Source organism: Oxyura jamaicensis, chromosome 20, assembly GCF_011077185.1.
Source record: "Oxyura jamaicensis isolate SHBP4307 breed ruddy duck chromosome 20, BPBGC_Ojam_1.0, whole genome shotgun sequence".
In the NCBI taxonomy this organism is placed as follows: Eukaryota; Metazoa; Chordata; class Aves; order Anseriformes; family Anatidae; genus Oxyura; species Oxyura jamaicensis.
Window position 1 is genome coordinate 14,598,463 of NC_048912.1, and position 14,746 is coordinate 14,613,208.

General features: G+C 58.5%; 1 protein-coding gene across 1 annotated transcript; it reads left to right on the plus strand.

Annotated features, from left to right (window-relative positions):
* Positions 1 to 1,147: 1,147 nt before the first annotated feature.
* GMEB2 (glucocorticoid modulatory element binding protein 2) lies at positions 1,148 to 11,403 on the plus strand. Its single transcript, XM_035343592.1, has 8 exons — positions 1,148 to 1,302; positions 2,065 to 2,192; positions 3,173 to 3,276; positions 5,819 to 5,976; positions 7,630 to 7,701; positions 8,414 to 8,551; positions 9,229 to 9,351; positions 9,521 to 11,403. Exons 2-8 carry the CDS (start codon positions 2,070 to 2,072, stop codon positions 10,159 to 10,161), a joined length of 1,359 nt encoding a protein of 452 aa, XP_035199483.1. The 5' UTR covers positions 1,148 to 1,302; positions 2,065 to 2,069; the 3' UTR covers positions 10,162 to 11,403.
* The last annotated feature ends 3,343 nt before the right edge of the window (positions 11,404 to 14,746 follow it).

Here is a 14,746-nt window from a genome sequence, read left to right on the forward strand (position 1 = left end):
AGCAGGGAGCTGGAGCAGGGAGCTGGAGCAGGGAGCTGGAGCAGGGACCTGGAGCAGGGACCTGGAGCAGGGACCTGGAGCAGGGACGGATGCTTTGAAGCCACAGTCCCGCCCCGAAGCCCTGCTCTGGGAGGCCAGGACTGAAAAACCAGTTGCTCTTGAACTGGTCCCCGTGGCCCCACGGGTGGGAAGCGCGGCTGCTGCTGAGTCACTGGGGCTATTGTTTTCCTTCACCCCAAAGATTTCAGGCTTAGGTTCTCCAGACGCTTTTTCTTGGGAAGTTAACCCATGGAAGCGTGTGGCAAGAAGAGGGTTTTTCCCACCCTTCTCCCTCCTGCAGGACCCCAGAGGTCCAGTGAGCTTCCTGCGGCCATCAGACATCTCCACTAAGAAATGCACCCGTTACCCCCCCCAGGAGCGCTCCGACACACGCCGTGACCCGTCGGGACGCCTTGGTGGCGAGGAGCGTGTCCCGTGGCGGGTCCGGGGCTTTTGTCTGTGCTCTGCAGCTGAGTCAGGCGCGTAGGAAGGATGTGGTGTGGTGCGGAACCGGCTTTGAGTCCATCAGCAGAGCTCTGAGTGAAGTCTGAGAGCTCCGGCGTAGGGCAGATGAAAGCGGCCTCTGCTGCCGGAAGCAGATAGCTGGTTTAATTAATCTGATACGTATATGACGTTGTAAGGAGAAGAGAGTGGAGCGCTGGGTCTGTAGCTTGCGTTGTGTTATCTCTGCTCATGGATCTGCTGTTGAGGCTCGATGAGCTCTGGCACGGCGTTTGTGCTGCTCCACGAGGTCCTGCTTCAGGGAAGCAGCCCGCGCACAGCGGGAGCACACCTCATGTGGGTTTTTCCGGGGAGTTTTCTTAGGTGAAGCTGGCAGAGACATGTAAGGTCTGACCCAAACCCCGGCTGTGGTAGCAGCGGCTCTTTGTCTCCTTCCTTTGCTCCCCCGGGACCATGTGGCGTGGGCTGTGTTGGTGTCAGTGCCCTGGGGCTGCGATCACAGAGCTGAGACAAGTGGCTGAGTCCTGGCAGTGCCACTACTTGTCCTGGTAAAGAAAAACAGCCAAGCCTCTCAAAACCAGCACCAGGTTTTGTGGGAGAAGATACCAGTAATGACTTCTGGAGCAGCATCTCCTTGAAACGTCAGAACGGAGGTCACAGTTCCACGTTGCTTAATTTTGCCTATTTTTCTCTTTCTTACCAGCGGTGACATAAATGAAGACACACTGGAGACGGAAAACGCTGCCGCCGCGGCCGCCGCTGCCTTTACAGCATCTACACACCTGAAGGAAGCGGTCTTAGGTAGGTTCAGCCCGAGCTGCAGCCCCCTGGCAGCAGGGGCCAGCCCTGCTCGCTCCAGCACGGGGCTTGGAAGGGAACTGGTGACAGCGGGGGGGATCCTGAGGGCACACCTGCATCGCTGCCCTGCGCCAGAGGTGTTCTGCGGGCTGCCCCCCGGCAGGGATGCTCTCCTGGGCTTGGGAAGGAGCCTGGGGCTGGGTGAGGGGCAGGGAGCGGGCGCTGCTCGCTGGAGCGTTGCTGCCCTCTCCTGGTGCAGGATGAGACCCGTGTGCCTGGTGTCTGCCCTCGCCAGCGCTCGCTTTCGCACCCAGCGCAAGCAGGGATGGTTTTCCATCTGCTTTGGCTACAAGCAGAAATGAATTCAGTGAGCAAGGGCTGTAACCCGGCTGGGGCTGGACATGCCTCAGAAGCAGCTACGTTCTGAAAGCATGGGTGAACGTGTAATTGCCCTACCAACACTGTTCCTTTCGTTGTTAGCAAGAACTGGGTTTTCAGCCCTGGCCACTGATTTCCGTGCATTCAGCTGTGGCTGGATTGCTATAAATTTTTCTGCACTATTTTGGAGGGTAGCTAGATGCTTTAGGAAAAACGTGCAAGTGAATTGTGGCCACACAACCCCATTCCCAGCCCTGCCCCGTGTGCATTATCAATGTTTTTGGATGCTGAGCTTTTGGCACCGTGCGTGCGCTGCCGGGTGGTTTGTCGGGGGCTGCGGCTCACGTTTCTTTTTGATCTGTCCCTTCCTCTGTTCCCTGTGAGAAGTGAAGATGGCTGAAGATGAGGACACTTTGGAGGCAGAGATTGTGTACCCCATCACCTGCGGAGACAGCAAAGCCAACCTCATCTGGAGGAAATTTGTCTGCCCTGGGATCAATGTGAAGTGTGTGCAGGTGAGGGCGGTGGGCTGTGACACTGGCACCAAGAGGGGGAACGTCCCTGATGGGTTGTTCCCAAATGGGAAGGACTTGAGCTCTCCTGTGGCAGCATCGCAGCCTTGCATGCTTTGTTCTGGGTTTGGTCACTCTGAGTAAGCTTTGGCAAGCTTTTTTTTGCATCATAACCATGTCATGGTGGGAGAGGGAGAAATTTCTGGGACGTTGATACCTGGTATGTGTTGGCTTGACCAAACCAAGCAGGCCTGGCTGGAGAGGTCAGGCCTGGCTGGAGAGGTCAGGCCTGGCTGGAGAGATGCTGCCCCAATGTAATTGCGCTACCGGAGAGTTTGGGAACTTCCCTGTCCAGTTTGAGAGAAACTGAGGGTTTGTTGAGAAGTTAATAAACCATTGAATGGTTGTCTCTCTCTCCTGGAGGATTGATGGTTAAAACCTGCATGGATCTGGGGAGGAGGGCCAAGGTTTCACTTCCAGGAACGTGCTGTGTGTGATGCTGTAGTAAGGCATCCGTGGCATTTACACACTGACTACACAGCACCCTGCTGAGGTAGCATCTGCGCTGTGTTGGGCTGCATGAGGGCTTTCCAGAAGATGTTCCTCCTCCTTCATGGGGGAGATGGTCTCTTCCATCTCCGGAGAGGAGAACAGCTACTGGTGCAGCTGATGGCTTCTGCTGCTGCCTGAAATCAGCCTTCTCTTTGTGCTGAGGCCCATGTGCTTGCTAAAGAGAAGCAGTTCCTTGTGCAGTAATTGTGAATGAGAGTGCTCACGATAACATTGATTAACGTGGGCACGGAGAAGAGACCTGAACTTGGGAAACCCTTTCTAAGACTGGTCATAAAACGATTCTTTAGAGAGCTTCCTGATTCCGGAGGCTGCTTTTAGTTTAGCTCACGGGTTCAGTTCAAGCTGGGTGTGTAGGGCAATAAAAAAAAGAGGGCCGATTCCCACTGACGTTGCGTTTCTCCCTCCTGCAGTTCAACGATCGCCTCATTAGTCCCAAGGAGTTTGTCCACTTGGCGGGCAAGTCGACCCTGAAGGACTGGAAGCGGGCAATCCGTATGAACGGGATCATGCTCCGGTCAGTCTCTGTTTGTGTGTGTGCAGCAGCAGCTGCGATCCCTTTTTTCTGGGGGAGAACGGGGCGGGGGGGTGGGACGGAGCCTTCAACACTTGTTCTGCTGCAGGGAGTGCGAGTGTGCTGCTGAACGCTCGTCTTAACAACAGCCTGGCCCTGGTGTTACCATCCCATGGATTTGTGTGACCTTGTGTGTAGGGAATCATTTTAGGGCTGCAGATGTTCCCCGGGGTTCTTAGAGCTCAAACCAAGCTGGGTTCCCAGCTGGCATAAGGTCAGGGAAAATTTTAGTGGCCACTGGTGGTCCAGCCGTATTCTGTACAGGTTCTCAGGGTGAGCTGCTCAGTGTCAGTCATTGAACCAACGCTCCCCTTGCATTATGTCTGCTTTAGCAGTTTGTTTTTTTCCCCAAAGGCTTATTTGAAGCTTATTGATGCAAGCATTTACCTTCTCTGCAATTCTACAGCTACCGAGTTCTTCTGTGGTTGTCTTTAACACCGGCCTGATGCTGGCTCAATTCAAGTCCATCTCTCTGCCTGTAGGCATCACCTCTTTCCCTAGGAACTGTCGGTGTTTTCCTGGTGTTCTCACAGGGTGACGCTGCACTTGCCTGGTTTCTTCGGCTTCAGTGCAGGCATCCCTCGTATTCCTTCTAAGCAGCTTTTGCTCCACGTAGGTTTTTGCGTAATAGGCTTATGCCTCGGCAGGGCAGGTCTTTCAAGGGACAAAAAACAATCTTCACGAGGAATGTCTGAAGGCAAGCCAGGCAGCCCATGGAGACAAATCTGAGGACGCTCAGGTTGTTCTTGGCCAGCAGCTTGCTTCGACCCAGGGCAGTCTAAGGGGAGATGATGTATGCCAGCGGTGCCACGTCCTTCGCTTAAACTGAGACATCTAATTTTAGTTGATAAATAGGGTTATGTCCCATCTCTTTTTATGTGGTCTCGAGTTAAAAAGGGGAAGGAGCAGGCTTCCTGTTATCTCTGCTCCAAGCTGAGACTTCCTTTCCGCTGGAGGCTGCGGGCGTGCATGGGGTGGGTGCTCACGGGACCAGGCTGGCACCTTTCTTCTCCATCCTCCCTGCGTGAACCAGGCATCCATCAGACCAGCAAGGGTCCCTGGCTTAAACCACAAACCCCGTGCTGAAAAATCTGCTCAGAGAGGTGGGACCAGCTCCCGGGCAAGCTTGTCTGGAGGCCAAGTGCTGCCCTGCTCCTGGCACGTGGAGGAGCAGTGGGACGGGCAGCTCTGCTTCCCACAGGGGCGTGCTTGGAGGTGCAGGTGGGAGCTCTTGGTGAGCTCGTCTGGAGGTGGGGATGTCCTCAGAGCAGGGCAGCAGAGCCCATGGAGCTCTGTGGGGAGGAGGATGCTGCTCAGCATCACAGAGGGATCAAAACTGCTGCACTGGAGCATGGCCCGGGGTGGCAGGGAAAGGTCTCTCCCTACTCACAGCTGTTAGGGGGATGGCGGTGTTTGGGCTCTAAATGTTGTACCTGAAGGCTTCTACCAAGCAGAAGATCTGCTGGGAGCAGATTTGTCCCGACTCTTCTAAGGGTGTTTTTAGGTTTACAGGAATAGATCCGTAGGAAAGAGCTCGTGTGCATCTTCAGCCTCTCAGCCCAAGCTGAGTGCTTAACTGGTGAAGAAAATCCTTCCTTGTAGGAGGACACCAGAAATTCACCCGGCTTTGTCTTCCTAATTTCCTTTTCTGCACATGAATCCGTGTGTGCAGCTGTGAAAAAGAGGAAGGCCGAGTGGTGTTCTGTGAGGAGTGATTACTTTTGTTGGTCTTTCTTCCTCTTTCCTCATTCTATCTGTTGAATAAAAATTTCTTTGAAAGTCGTCAGCCTGCCGGCAAGCACGTTCCCTTCGCTTTCAGGAGGTCGTGTTTTGCTGAAGCAGTTAATGACCTCCCTGCGCGTGCCCTGGCCTTGCTGTTGCTGTAGTCTCTGGGAGGAGCAGCCACGTGCTTGTCACTCCTCGGATCTGTTTGTGTCAAAGGAGCTCTGATGGCAGTTCGGTTGGGCGGGAGGCTCTGCGATGTGGCACAGGAGGGGTCGGAAATCCCGTCGGTGCCAGCTCTGCACCTGAGCTGCAGCACAGTGTGTTCGCTGGGGGTTTTCCTCACCACCCTGGCCTCCTGAAGACTGGAGCACTTGGTAGTGGTTGGATTGGTGTCTGTGGCCGGTACGGAGCAGGCTGTGGATGCTGTTGTAGCTGTTACTGCTGCCTGTAAGGACGGGAACCTGGCAAGGGGCCTCCAGCCCGTTGCCTCTGCCTGCTCCAGCTCGTGCTGGTGCACCGAGCAAAGTCCTGGCCCCATCGAGCTGGCTGTCCCCAGGGTAACGCTCCTCCCTCCTTCTCCATCCTGCTGGCAGGCATCGTACTAAAGGAAGGCAGAAGCAGAGCGGTGGAGCACGGCTGCTGCGCTGCCCTGGGGTGCTGAGATGTCTGGGGGGATGCTCCGCGGGCTGTCCCCGTCAGGAGCTGCTCCTCCTGCTCCCGCTGACGTGAGCGTGTCCCCGTGCTTGCTCCTCTCTTGCAGGAAGATCATGGACTCGGGGGAGCTGGATTTCTACCAGCACACTAAGGTCTGCTCCAACACGTGCCGGAGCACCAAAATCGACCTGACTGGAGCCAGGGTGTCTTTGACCAGCCAGACCTCAACAGAGTACATTCCTCTCACTCCCGCTTCTGCAGATGGTATGTGCAGCGATCCGAGCACCCTTGCAGCAGGGGCTTTGAAGAATTAAAGCGTAACTAATGCCGCATACCGAACGCCCCTCACGTTGCCTCTCTTTTTATTTTTGCTTTGTGGGTTGTTTTTATTCTCTGCTTTTTCTCCCTGCTCTGTTGCAGGGTTCCCCGTAGCAGAGCTAGGCAGAGTCGTTGTTAGTGCAGCCTGGCAGAGATGTAGTAACTCACCTAGTTGCTCTGTAACACTGTGACCTGAAGAGCCGCCCTTCTGCCCTCCTGTCTTGCCCCAAACTGTGTAGCTGAAGCAGAAGACCGCAATTAATCTGTAAGAACACAATAGTCGTTGCTTGATGAAGTCACCCCGTCCCAGCTGCTGGTTGGCGCCGTGTCCTGCTCCTCACAGGAGCCGGCGTCGACGCGGCCCCCGGCTGCGCGCTGTGCTGGGGCAGGAGTCCCCCTGCGCCTCTCCCAGCTGTAAACTGACTTTGGCCTGAATAATTCATGGGCTTTCATTTAACGCTCCCTGCCTGAATTATTTATTGGGTTTGTCTGCTGAAAGATTAAAGAGAATCAGGGAATACAACAGATTTTTATCTGCCCTTGTGCATGTAGTCTATAAAACTGGACGTAAAGGATTTTGCGGCTGCGTAGCTTTAGCCCTAGAATTAATTTGACCTATAGTTGCAGGTAACTGTTACATTGGAACGTTTTCTAATTTCAGCGTAGGGGTTTTTTTTTTTTTTCCTTAACTCTTTTGGCTACCGAGAGTTGAGAAATGCCCCCCAAGGGCTCCTGATGGTGCCCGTGGGGCAGGGTGCTGACAGCAGAGTGCCTGTGCCCTGCAGGGAGCCTGCTGCGGCCGAGCCCGGCGCTTTGGTGGCGGCAGCTGGGGGAGCCGATGCTGATTTCAGTGCATGGCGCAGCCCGCCTGGGCTCCAGAGCTGCGGCTTGTTCTGAGCCCTCCTGATATCCAGCGCCACGATTAACAGCTGGCTAACGAGGGGGTGCTTCCTGCGCTGCTGGTCTTGGGTGTGCTGGAATAACCAGAGCCCTGCAGGCTGCGGAGGAAAGGGAGAGTAATTGGATTTGGTGTCAGCAGCTGAGCGCTGCCAGGGCGCTCACGGCCGCGTCTCTGGCCCAGATTCCCAATGTCCTGCTCCTGTGCATCGAATGATGCCGGCTGCCAGGCTCTGGGGACGCAACCCCCGAGGTCTGGAGGGCAGCGAGGGGGGAGCCGGTCCCTGCAAGGCTCTGGAAACCCCAAGGGCATGCGGGTCTGGCAAGCGGTGAGCTGCCCAAAAGGGATGCCGAGAAATCGGGCTCAAAATCTGACTTCTGCTCTCAGCAATAACAGCATGTGTGCAGGGGGGAATGGGAGGAGAGCGCCTTTTGTCTTGCGCAAGGATTGCAGAAGTAATCTCTGTGGTATTACGCTCAGGGTGGAAAAATAAGTCCTGCAGGCACGGCAAGCCCCTTGGGCGTCCCTCTCTGCTCGGCTTGGAGAGCAAGGATCGGACGAAAGTGTCCCCACTGCAATAAAAACGGAGCAGTCGCAGCAGCGCGGCGAGGGAGTGCATCCCTCAACCAGCCCCTGAGAAACGCAGAGAAAAATCAGGCCTTGTTGTTGTTTTTTCTTCTCTTTTTTGCTATTGGTTGCAGTCAACGGGTCCCCAGCTACGATTACCATAGAAACGTGCGAGGATGCCAGCGATTGGACCACCAGCATCGGAGGTACGGCTCGGGCTCAGCGCAGCGCATCCGGGGCAGAGGTCGGATGCTGGGAGAAGAGGGGAACGGCAGGGACCAGGAGCAGGAAGCCTCTGGCTGGAGCAGCCCTGCTCGAACCTCCCCGGGGTTATTTGTTTGCTGCCCAGCGTGTGTCAGCCTGCCTGCGTGCAGTCTGAGCACGGCGTCAGCTTGAGATGAAATTGTTTCTAAGCACTAAAATGTCCAACCGTGGTGTGGCTCTGGGGAAGAAAAGAAACCAGAGTGGCTGTAAAATGCCTCTTGCGCTCCTCTGCTGTAATCTGAGCTGAGGAAGCAGATGTGGCACCCAGGCAGGAGGGGCTCCCGACGGAGAGCTGCCTTTGTCTCTCACTTGCTCCTACACCCAGGTTGAATCCTGAGCTGGAGAAGGAGCTGGGCTGTGCTGGCTGGTAGAGTTGGCTCTGTGTGCTGCAGAGGACGGGGGAAATGTCCTTTTGTGATGCCACAAGCTTTTCTCCTTCAAACTGCCCTTTGGGTACACGCTCCAGCTGGGCTTTGTCCCTGCACTGCACCTGCAGACCCAGGAGGACTTCACCGTTGTAGGAGGCAGAAGCCAGGGAGCAAATCGCCCTCACTTGGGGGCTTGTGGTGTGCAGCCCCTTTTTCTGAGAGCGCCATAAAACCCCCATTCCCATCTGAGTGTTCTGAGGGTCTCCTTTGCTTTGTCTTTCTCCAGACGACACGTTTGCCTTCTGGCAAGGCCTGAAGGACGTGGGTCTTCTGGACGACATTATCCATGAGTTCCACCAGGAGCTGGTGGAGACCATGAAGGGCTTGCAGCAGCGAGTGCAGGATCCCCCGCTGCAGCTCGGTGGTAAGGAGCGGGTCTTGGGCTCTGGGCTGTGCTGGGAAGAGACACCTGAGCAGAGGGGCTTGTGGATTTTCTCCTTAGAGACACCTGGGTGACACTAGGGGGAGATAGTTTCATCATCATTTCATCAGATTGCATAGAAATCAAAAGTGAAATAAAAAGGAAATGCGTTTCTTTACCTCTAGCTCATCCTTCTCAGAAATGCGCCTTGGAAGGACCTCAGCTCGCCACAGATGCGGGAGGGGAGAGCGAGGCTGCCAGCTGCATGGCTCCTGCCGCAGCTGCTCGCTTCTGGTGGCTGCGGGCAGGCTCCGAGCCTCGTGGTCAGAATTCCCCTGGCACTCTGGGCCTGGGGTTTCCTATCGGCTGACTTGAGGTCTCCAGCCAAATGTTTGTCTCAGGAACTGAAGTGGGAATTGAGGCCACTGGAATAATAGCATAGCAAGCAGCTACCGTGCCAGATTTCTTATCAATCCCTGCTAAGTAGGAGAGGGCTGCTTATCTGCTAGTGACCTTTCTCATGTCTTCTGTCATCTCCTCCCCAGCCTCTTGCATTACCCTCACGCAGACTTTGGCTGTCTCGCCTGAATGCGTTTGCTTTCATTTGGCTTCTCACAAAACCATAAAGACTTGGCAGTGGGAATCTTGCATTCCTCAAAGACCTGTGTGTTCTTTTCAAGATGCCGTCTTGCTCAACAACGTCGTGCAGAACTTCGGCATGCTGGATCTGGTCAAGAAGGTCCTGGCCAGCCACAAGTGCCAGATGGATCGCTCGAGGGAGCAGTACACGCGGGATTTGGCAGGTATACCCCGGGGATGTGCTGGTGCTGCCTGCACTTGTGATCCGTCCGGGTGTTTCCTTTCTGTGTAAGGAAGTGGGCTCTGTGTGGAAGCTGACGCACGCGAAGCTGGTGGCAGAGCCCTGGGGCAGCTCGCCCGGGGTGCGTGCCGCTGATCCCCGTCTCCTTGCAGCTTTGGAGCAGCAGTGCGATGAGCACCGCAAGCGGGCGAAGGAGCTGAAGCACAAATCGCAGCACCTCAACAACGTGCTGATGACTCTCACTCCCGTCTCCGTCCCCACGCCTTTAAAACGCCCCCGGCTCACCAGGGCCACCTCCGGACCAGCTGCCATCACCTCTCAGGTCCTGTCCCAGCCAGCGCAGATCGCCGTCGCCCCGGCCGTGCCCGTGTCCCAGCTCGCCAGCCTGCCTCTCGGCAAAGTGGTCTCCACCCTCACGCCCTCGGTGCTGGGGAAGAGCCCGTCCCAGCCGCCCGCCGCCAGCTCCCCGGCCTCCCCCCTGCTGGGCGGCTACACCGTGCTGGCCTCTGCCGGCGCCTCCTTCCCCAGCGCGGTGGAAATCCACCCGGACGCTCCCAACCTGACGGTGCTGAGCACGGCGGCGGCTCAGGACGGCAGCACGGTGGTGAAGGTGGTGAGCCCCTTCCAACTGCTCACGCTGCCGGGGCTCGGCACCGCCATCCAGAACGTGACGCACGTGGCCACCGCCGGCGGCAGCGCGGTGCTGACCGTGCCGCCCGAGGGCCCCGTGGCCGAGCACGCCGCTGCCACCATCGAGGTGACGGCGCTGGCCGACGAGGCGGAGCAGAAGTGAAAGGGGGACCTGGCCTGGAGGGACGTTCGTCGCGGCGCTCTGGGTGGAACTGCCTTTTCTCTGTCTGCGCTGCAGGGAGAGGAGCGGGGTAACGAGCGGCACGGGGTAACGAGACTCAGAGCGGCTGGAGCTGGGAACGAGGAGGTGCAGGTCAGACAGGGGGAGGAAGGATGCCCAAAGAAGGGAGGCAAAATGCTCTGCCCTGTTCGGAGGAAAGGAGGGGGGAAAAAAAAGGCTTAAGTTTTTATAAAGCTTTCCTCCCTGCTCTCTTGGAATAGTTATTCCACGCTTGTCAGCCCGGCCGCGGCTGGAGCAGCTGTGTCGGAGGAGCAGGGGCGCAGGGCGAAGAGGCGAAGGTGGTAGGAGGAAGATGAAGGAAACACAAAAGTGCTGAGCAGGCCCAGATCTGGCTGCTGAGGGCCTGGCGGGAAGTGATGGGATGAGCAGGGAGCCGGCTGCTTTCCCTGTCCCACCCCTGTGGGACGGGAACACGGGTGGGTTTGTCCGTGGGTCACCTGCAGCCGTGAGTTCAGACCGGGGCCACCCTCAGTGTGTGGCTGTGGGCCCCAGCCAGACCCCGGCTTCTGCAGGGGACACGGGGTGCTGGTGCCGTGAACAACCGTGCGGCCACAGCGGGCTTCCCAGGGCCTGAGAGGGGAGGGACCTGTCCCAGGTTGAGATTCCCCAAGGAACAGAGGAACGCAGAGGGCTGGGAAGAGCTGTAGCTTCTGAGGATTTAGGGTCTCTTTCTATTTTTCTTCAAGAAAAGAAAAAAATCCGTTGTTTGGGATTCTTTTTTTTTTTTTTTTTTACTCAAAGGGTGATTTTTAAGCAAAGCCCTTCTGGCTGCCAACACGCCACGTTAAGGCAGGAGGGGCAGCGGGTCTGCGTCAGCGGAGTTCAGCGACGGCGCTGAGCGGGCTGCAGCCCCGTGCCCAGACCCCAGCATTATCCTGCCGGGTGTCTCTGCTGCCGCTCTCGTTGTCCCCCACCTTGCTGGGAGAAGATGCTCTGGGGGCTGCGGGAATGGGGTGCTCAGCTCAGCTCCACCTTTGAGGGTTCAACTCACTGCGAGTCTCCCAACTGTTCCCGTGTGCGGGCGCGCGCCGGCAGCGTGCGGCCGTGTTGACACCGTCTCCGGCTGGGAGGAGCTGGGTGCTTGGAGTGGGGGTTTTCTATGAACTCGATCTGGCAGCAGCAATGACAGGTCACTTCAAGGAGCTAATAAATATTTTTTTGGAAAGAGTCTCGCTGGTTTATTGCGGCTGGGTCTGGCTGTCGCAGCCAAGCGGGGCAGGAACGCGCTGAATGAAGTGAAAGCCACAACCCACGTGTGTTTGCTGTACGCTCACCCGGGCAAAGACCTGCTCCCGGTCCTCTGAGCACCGTGGGCACGGGGTGACGTCTGGCTGTGTCCTGGGTGTTGACGTGGCTGGTTGGGGTTGTGCTGTGCTTTCCTCTGGGCAGCTGGGGGCTGTGTTCCCGGGACAGATGAGGGCTGTGTGGTGTGAGGCTGGCTGCATCTGCGTGTGCTCAAACACTGAGAGGTGCGAAGCTCGAGGAAAAACCTCAGGGTTCATTAAAGGAAGGCACGAACAGGGGCTTGGAGGGGGAGAGGGGCTCCTGGTGCTGTGGGGGGGAGAAGCCACTGGTAAATGCACCCAAGTAGCCATGGTGGGGGGCTTCCCTGGGGCGTTTGTTTGCACCTCCTGGGTCCCCACCCGGGCATTTGCCGCTGCCATCTCTGATTCCAGCGGCAAACCTGGCACCAGGCGCCTGCTGCCCTGACACGGGCCGTGCTGCTGCACCAGCCCCGTCCTGCCTGAAGCACCAGCCTTAATTTCCAGGAGGTGATAACGCAGCAGGTAAGTTGTTGGGCCGGGCACTCGCTGGTTTCGTTGCTCTCGGGGTGTCACGCCGGGACGGGCCACGTCCCACACCGTGCGTGGCACGGCTCCAGCTCTGCTCGGCCCCGCTGCGCCCTGCGTGCCGTGCCTGATAGCAGTGAGCTCGCCAAGCTGTTTGCAGGAGTTAGGGCAGGCGAACGTGAGGAGGAGTTACTCATCCCTCCAGGGCATTAGCTTTTGTTTACTTTCAGCTGAGCCTGAACCCGGGGCCACAGCTCCAGGAGCTGCCGTGTCCCTCCTAATCAGCAGCTTTTCTCTTCCAAGGCCGCCTGTCATTAAGATAGGGCAGTAATTGCTTTCTGCTTTCTTGCTATCTTTGTACTTGGGACAGCGTCAGCACGTCACACCAGAGGGAAGTGGGGAGGTGCGGTAACCCTCGGCTCCTCCTGCCCCTGCGGCACGGGGCTGGGACGTAGCAGGATGAGGCCCGTGCAGCCGCCGCTGCCTCGTGCCAGCCCGTGGGCTTGGGGACGTGGTTTGAAGGGGATGGCTGGGGGTGGCGGAGGGGGGGCCCCGGGGGGGGGCAGCGGGCTTTGGGCATCATCCCCAGCTGACCCCCTCTCTGCAGCAAGAGCAGCCCAGGTCCTGGGGAGCTGCTGGGGGCAGCGGTTCCTCCTCCTGCCCTGGAGGCTTCAGATCTCCTCACCAGCAAAGCGTCCCCAGTGCGGGTTCTTTGACCACAGAGCTGTGCTCACCAGGGCTGCAAGCGGCGCTACGAGCGGCTCCACAGGCAGATTTCGGCTGGTGCAATCCTCCGTCCCTTCGCAGCAGCTCCTGGGGCAGCTGGGCAGGAGAACAGTCCAAGTCCCTGTTGTCCTCAGCGAGGTGTGTGCCCGTCCTCCAGCAGCAAAGACCCTTCCCCGAGAGCTCTCGCTGCCGGGAGCCCCTTGGCATCTCCCCTCCTTGCCAAGAGGGGCTGCAGGCATCCAGGAGCTTTGGAAAACCACCTGGGCAGGGCCCTGCTGAGCCGTGACAGGGCTGGGTTTGGGACTTGAGACGTAGAAGCAAGGCTGCGCTGTCTATTGCAATGCAAAATGTGGGAGCACGTCCTGGGGGGGCTGCTGCCGTTGCAGCGCAGGTGGCACCGAGGTCACCTCTCCCTGCCTCCTTGCCCTCGCCTTTGGGTTCCTCGTCACAGCCAAGTGCAGCTGGGGGGGGGGGCTCCAGGGCTGCTGCAGGGGCTGTGCCCCATAAGCACAGCGTGGGGGTGAATCCCGGGGGGCAGCGCGCCCACCAGCCGGGCAGAGCCACCCGCTCGGCCAGCCCCATGCTGCTGGCACTGCGCTCCCCATCCCCGCTGGGCGCTCGGTCACGTCCCCTTCCCTGCCCGGCGTGGGTCGGGGGGAGCCACCCTGGGGGCTGCGCTGCTGCAGGAGCACAGGACTCGCCTCCAGGGCCGACCTCCCCGAGGGCTGCGGGTGACCCAGGCACGGTCCCTGTTTCTTTTTCTCCTCCTGGCGGGGATGCGAGCACGTGGAGCTGAGCCCGTTCCTGCCCGGCTGCTGCGGGGACCTTCGAGCCCCTCCGCAGTCCGCAGGCACTTCTGCTCTGCCGTGGGTGCTGCTGGTGGGTGCTCCAGCCCCTCAGAGGCCCTCTGGGGTCCGAGCTTGGCCCCCAGCAGCTGTGAAAAGCACAAAAACAGCGAGCCCGGAATGGGCAGGGGGCTCCTGGCTGGGGGGGGAGGGGGGGGGGGGGCTGTGCACGGGCCCCTTCCCCCTCCCCAGCGGCTTCCCCTGGAAGCGCTGCGGAACTGCGGAGAAGAACGGAAAATGAAACTTGGGTCTTGCGGCTGGGTTTGTGGGCAGAACGAGAAGCGAAACTCGGGTCTTATGTCTGGGTTTGTTTGTCTGAATTGAGCAAACGCCTGGTTTCGCTCTCCCCTTGCCCTCTCCCTGCTGATGCGATGACGCAGCTTCGCCTCCTCCCCGCTCCTGCTCGCAGCCGGGCAGCGCTCCCTCCCCTCCGCCGGGCTGATGTTAGGTAACAGCCGGCGCTGGCTGCTCGTCTGGGCTTCTGCTGCTTTTCTGTCCCCTCTTTATGCATGCCAGGCAGGACCAGAAGCTTTGTAAGACAGCGAAAGCTGCTTTCTCCTTGCCATGGCTCCCGGAGCTGCGGCTCTGTGGATCTCACCTGTAAAACGAGGTGAAGCGAAAGCTCCAGAGAGCCCACCTGTAACAGAAAGAGACCTCAGCGTGCAGCCAGCCCTGCCCGGGTGAGCCTGCCACGGTCCGCCTGGGCTGTGGCATCTTGCAGGGGAGGAGTTTTGGGGTTTTGCTGCGTTTCCTCTCTGGCGATAACGCCTGGGGCAGCATCCGGAGCTCGCCGGGGCTGGGCAGTGACGGCCGAGTGCTGCAGGGAGGCAGCAGGAGTCGTGCCCATGGGCAGCGCAGCCCCCCTGGGATGGGGACTGACGCCTTCCTCGGCTCCCAGGGCTCTCTCCCGCTGCCACCTGAGCCCTGCTCTTTGCTGAGGATGCGCATCTCAGAGCCTGGCCCCGTAGCTGCGGCCCCGCTGCCAGCAGCAGTCGTGCCGTGGGTCCGGTGGTGACCAGGTTCTGGCACACAGATGAGGCAGCTCCGCTGCCTGTGGGTGGCCAGCTGACCCAGGACCTGCTGCTTGGGTCAGGATCTGTCCACTGCCCCCATCCCTGGTGTGAAAGCCTCTTTTGCTCCAGGCTC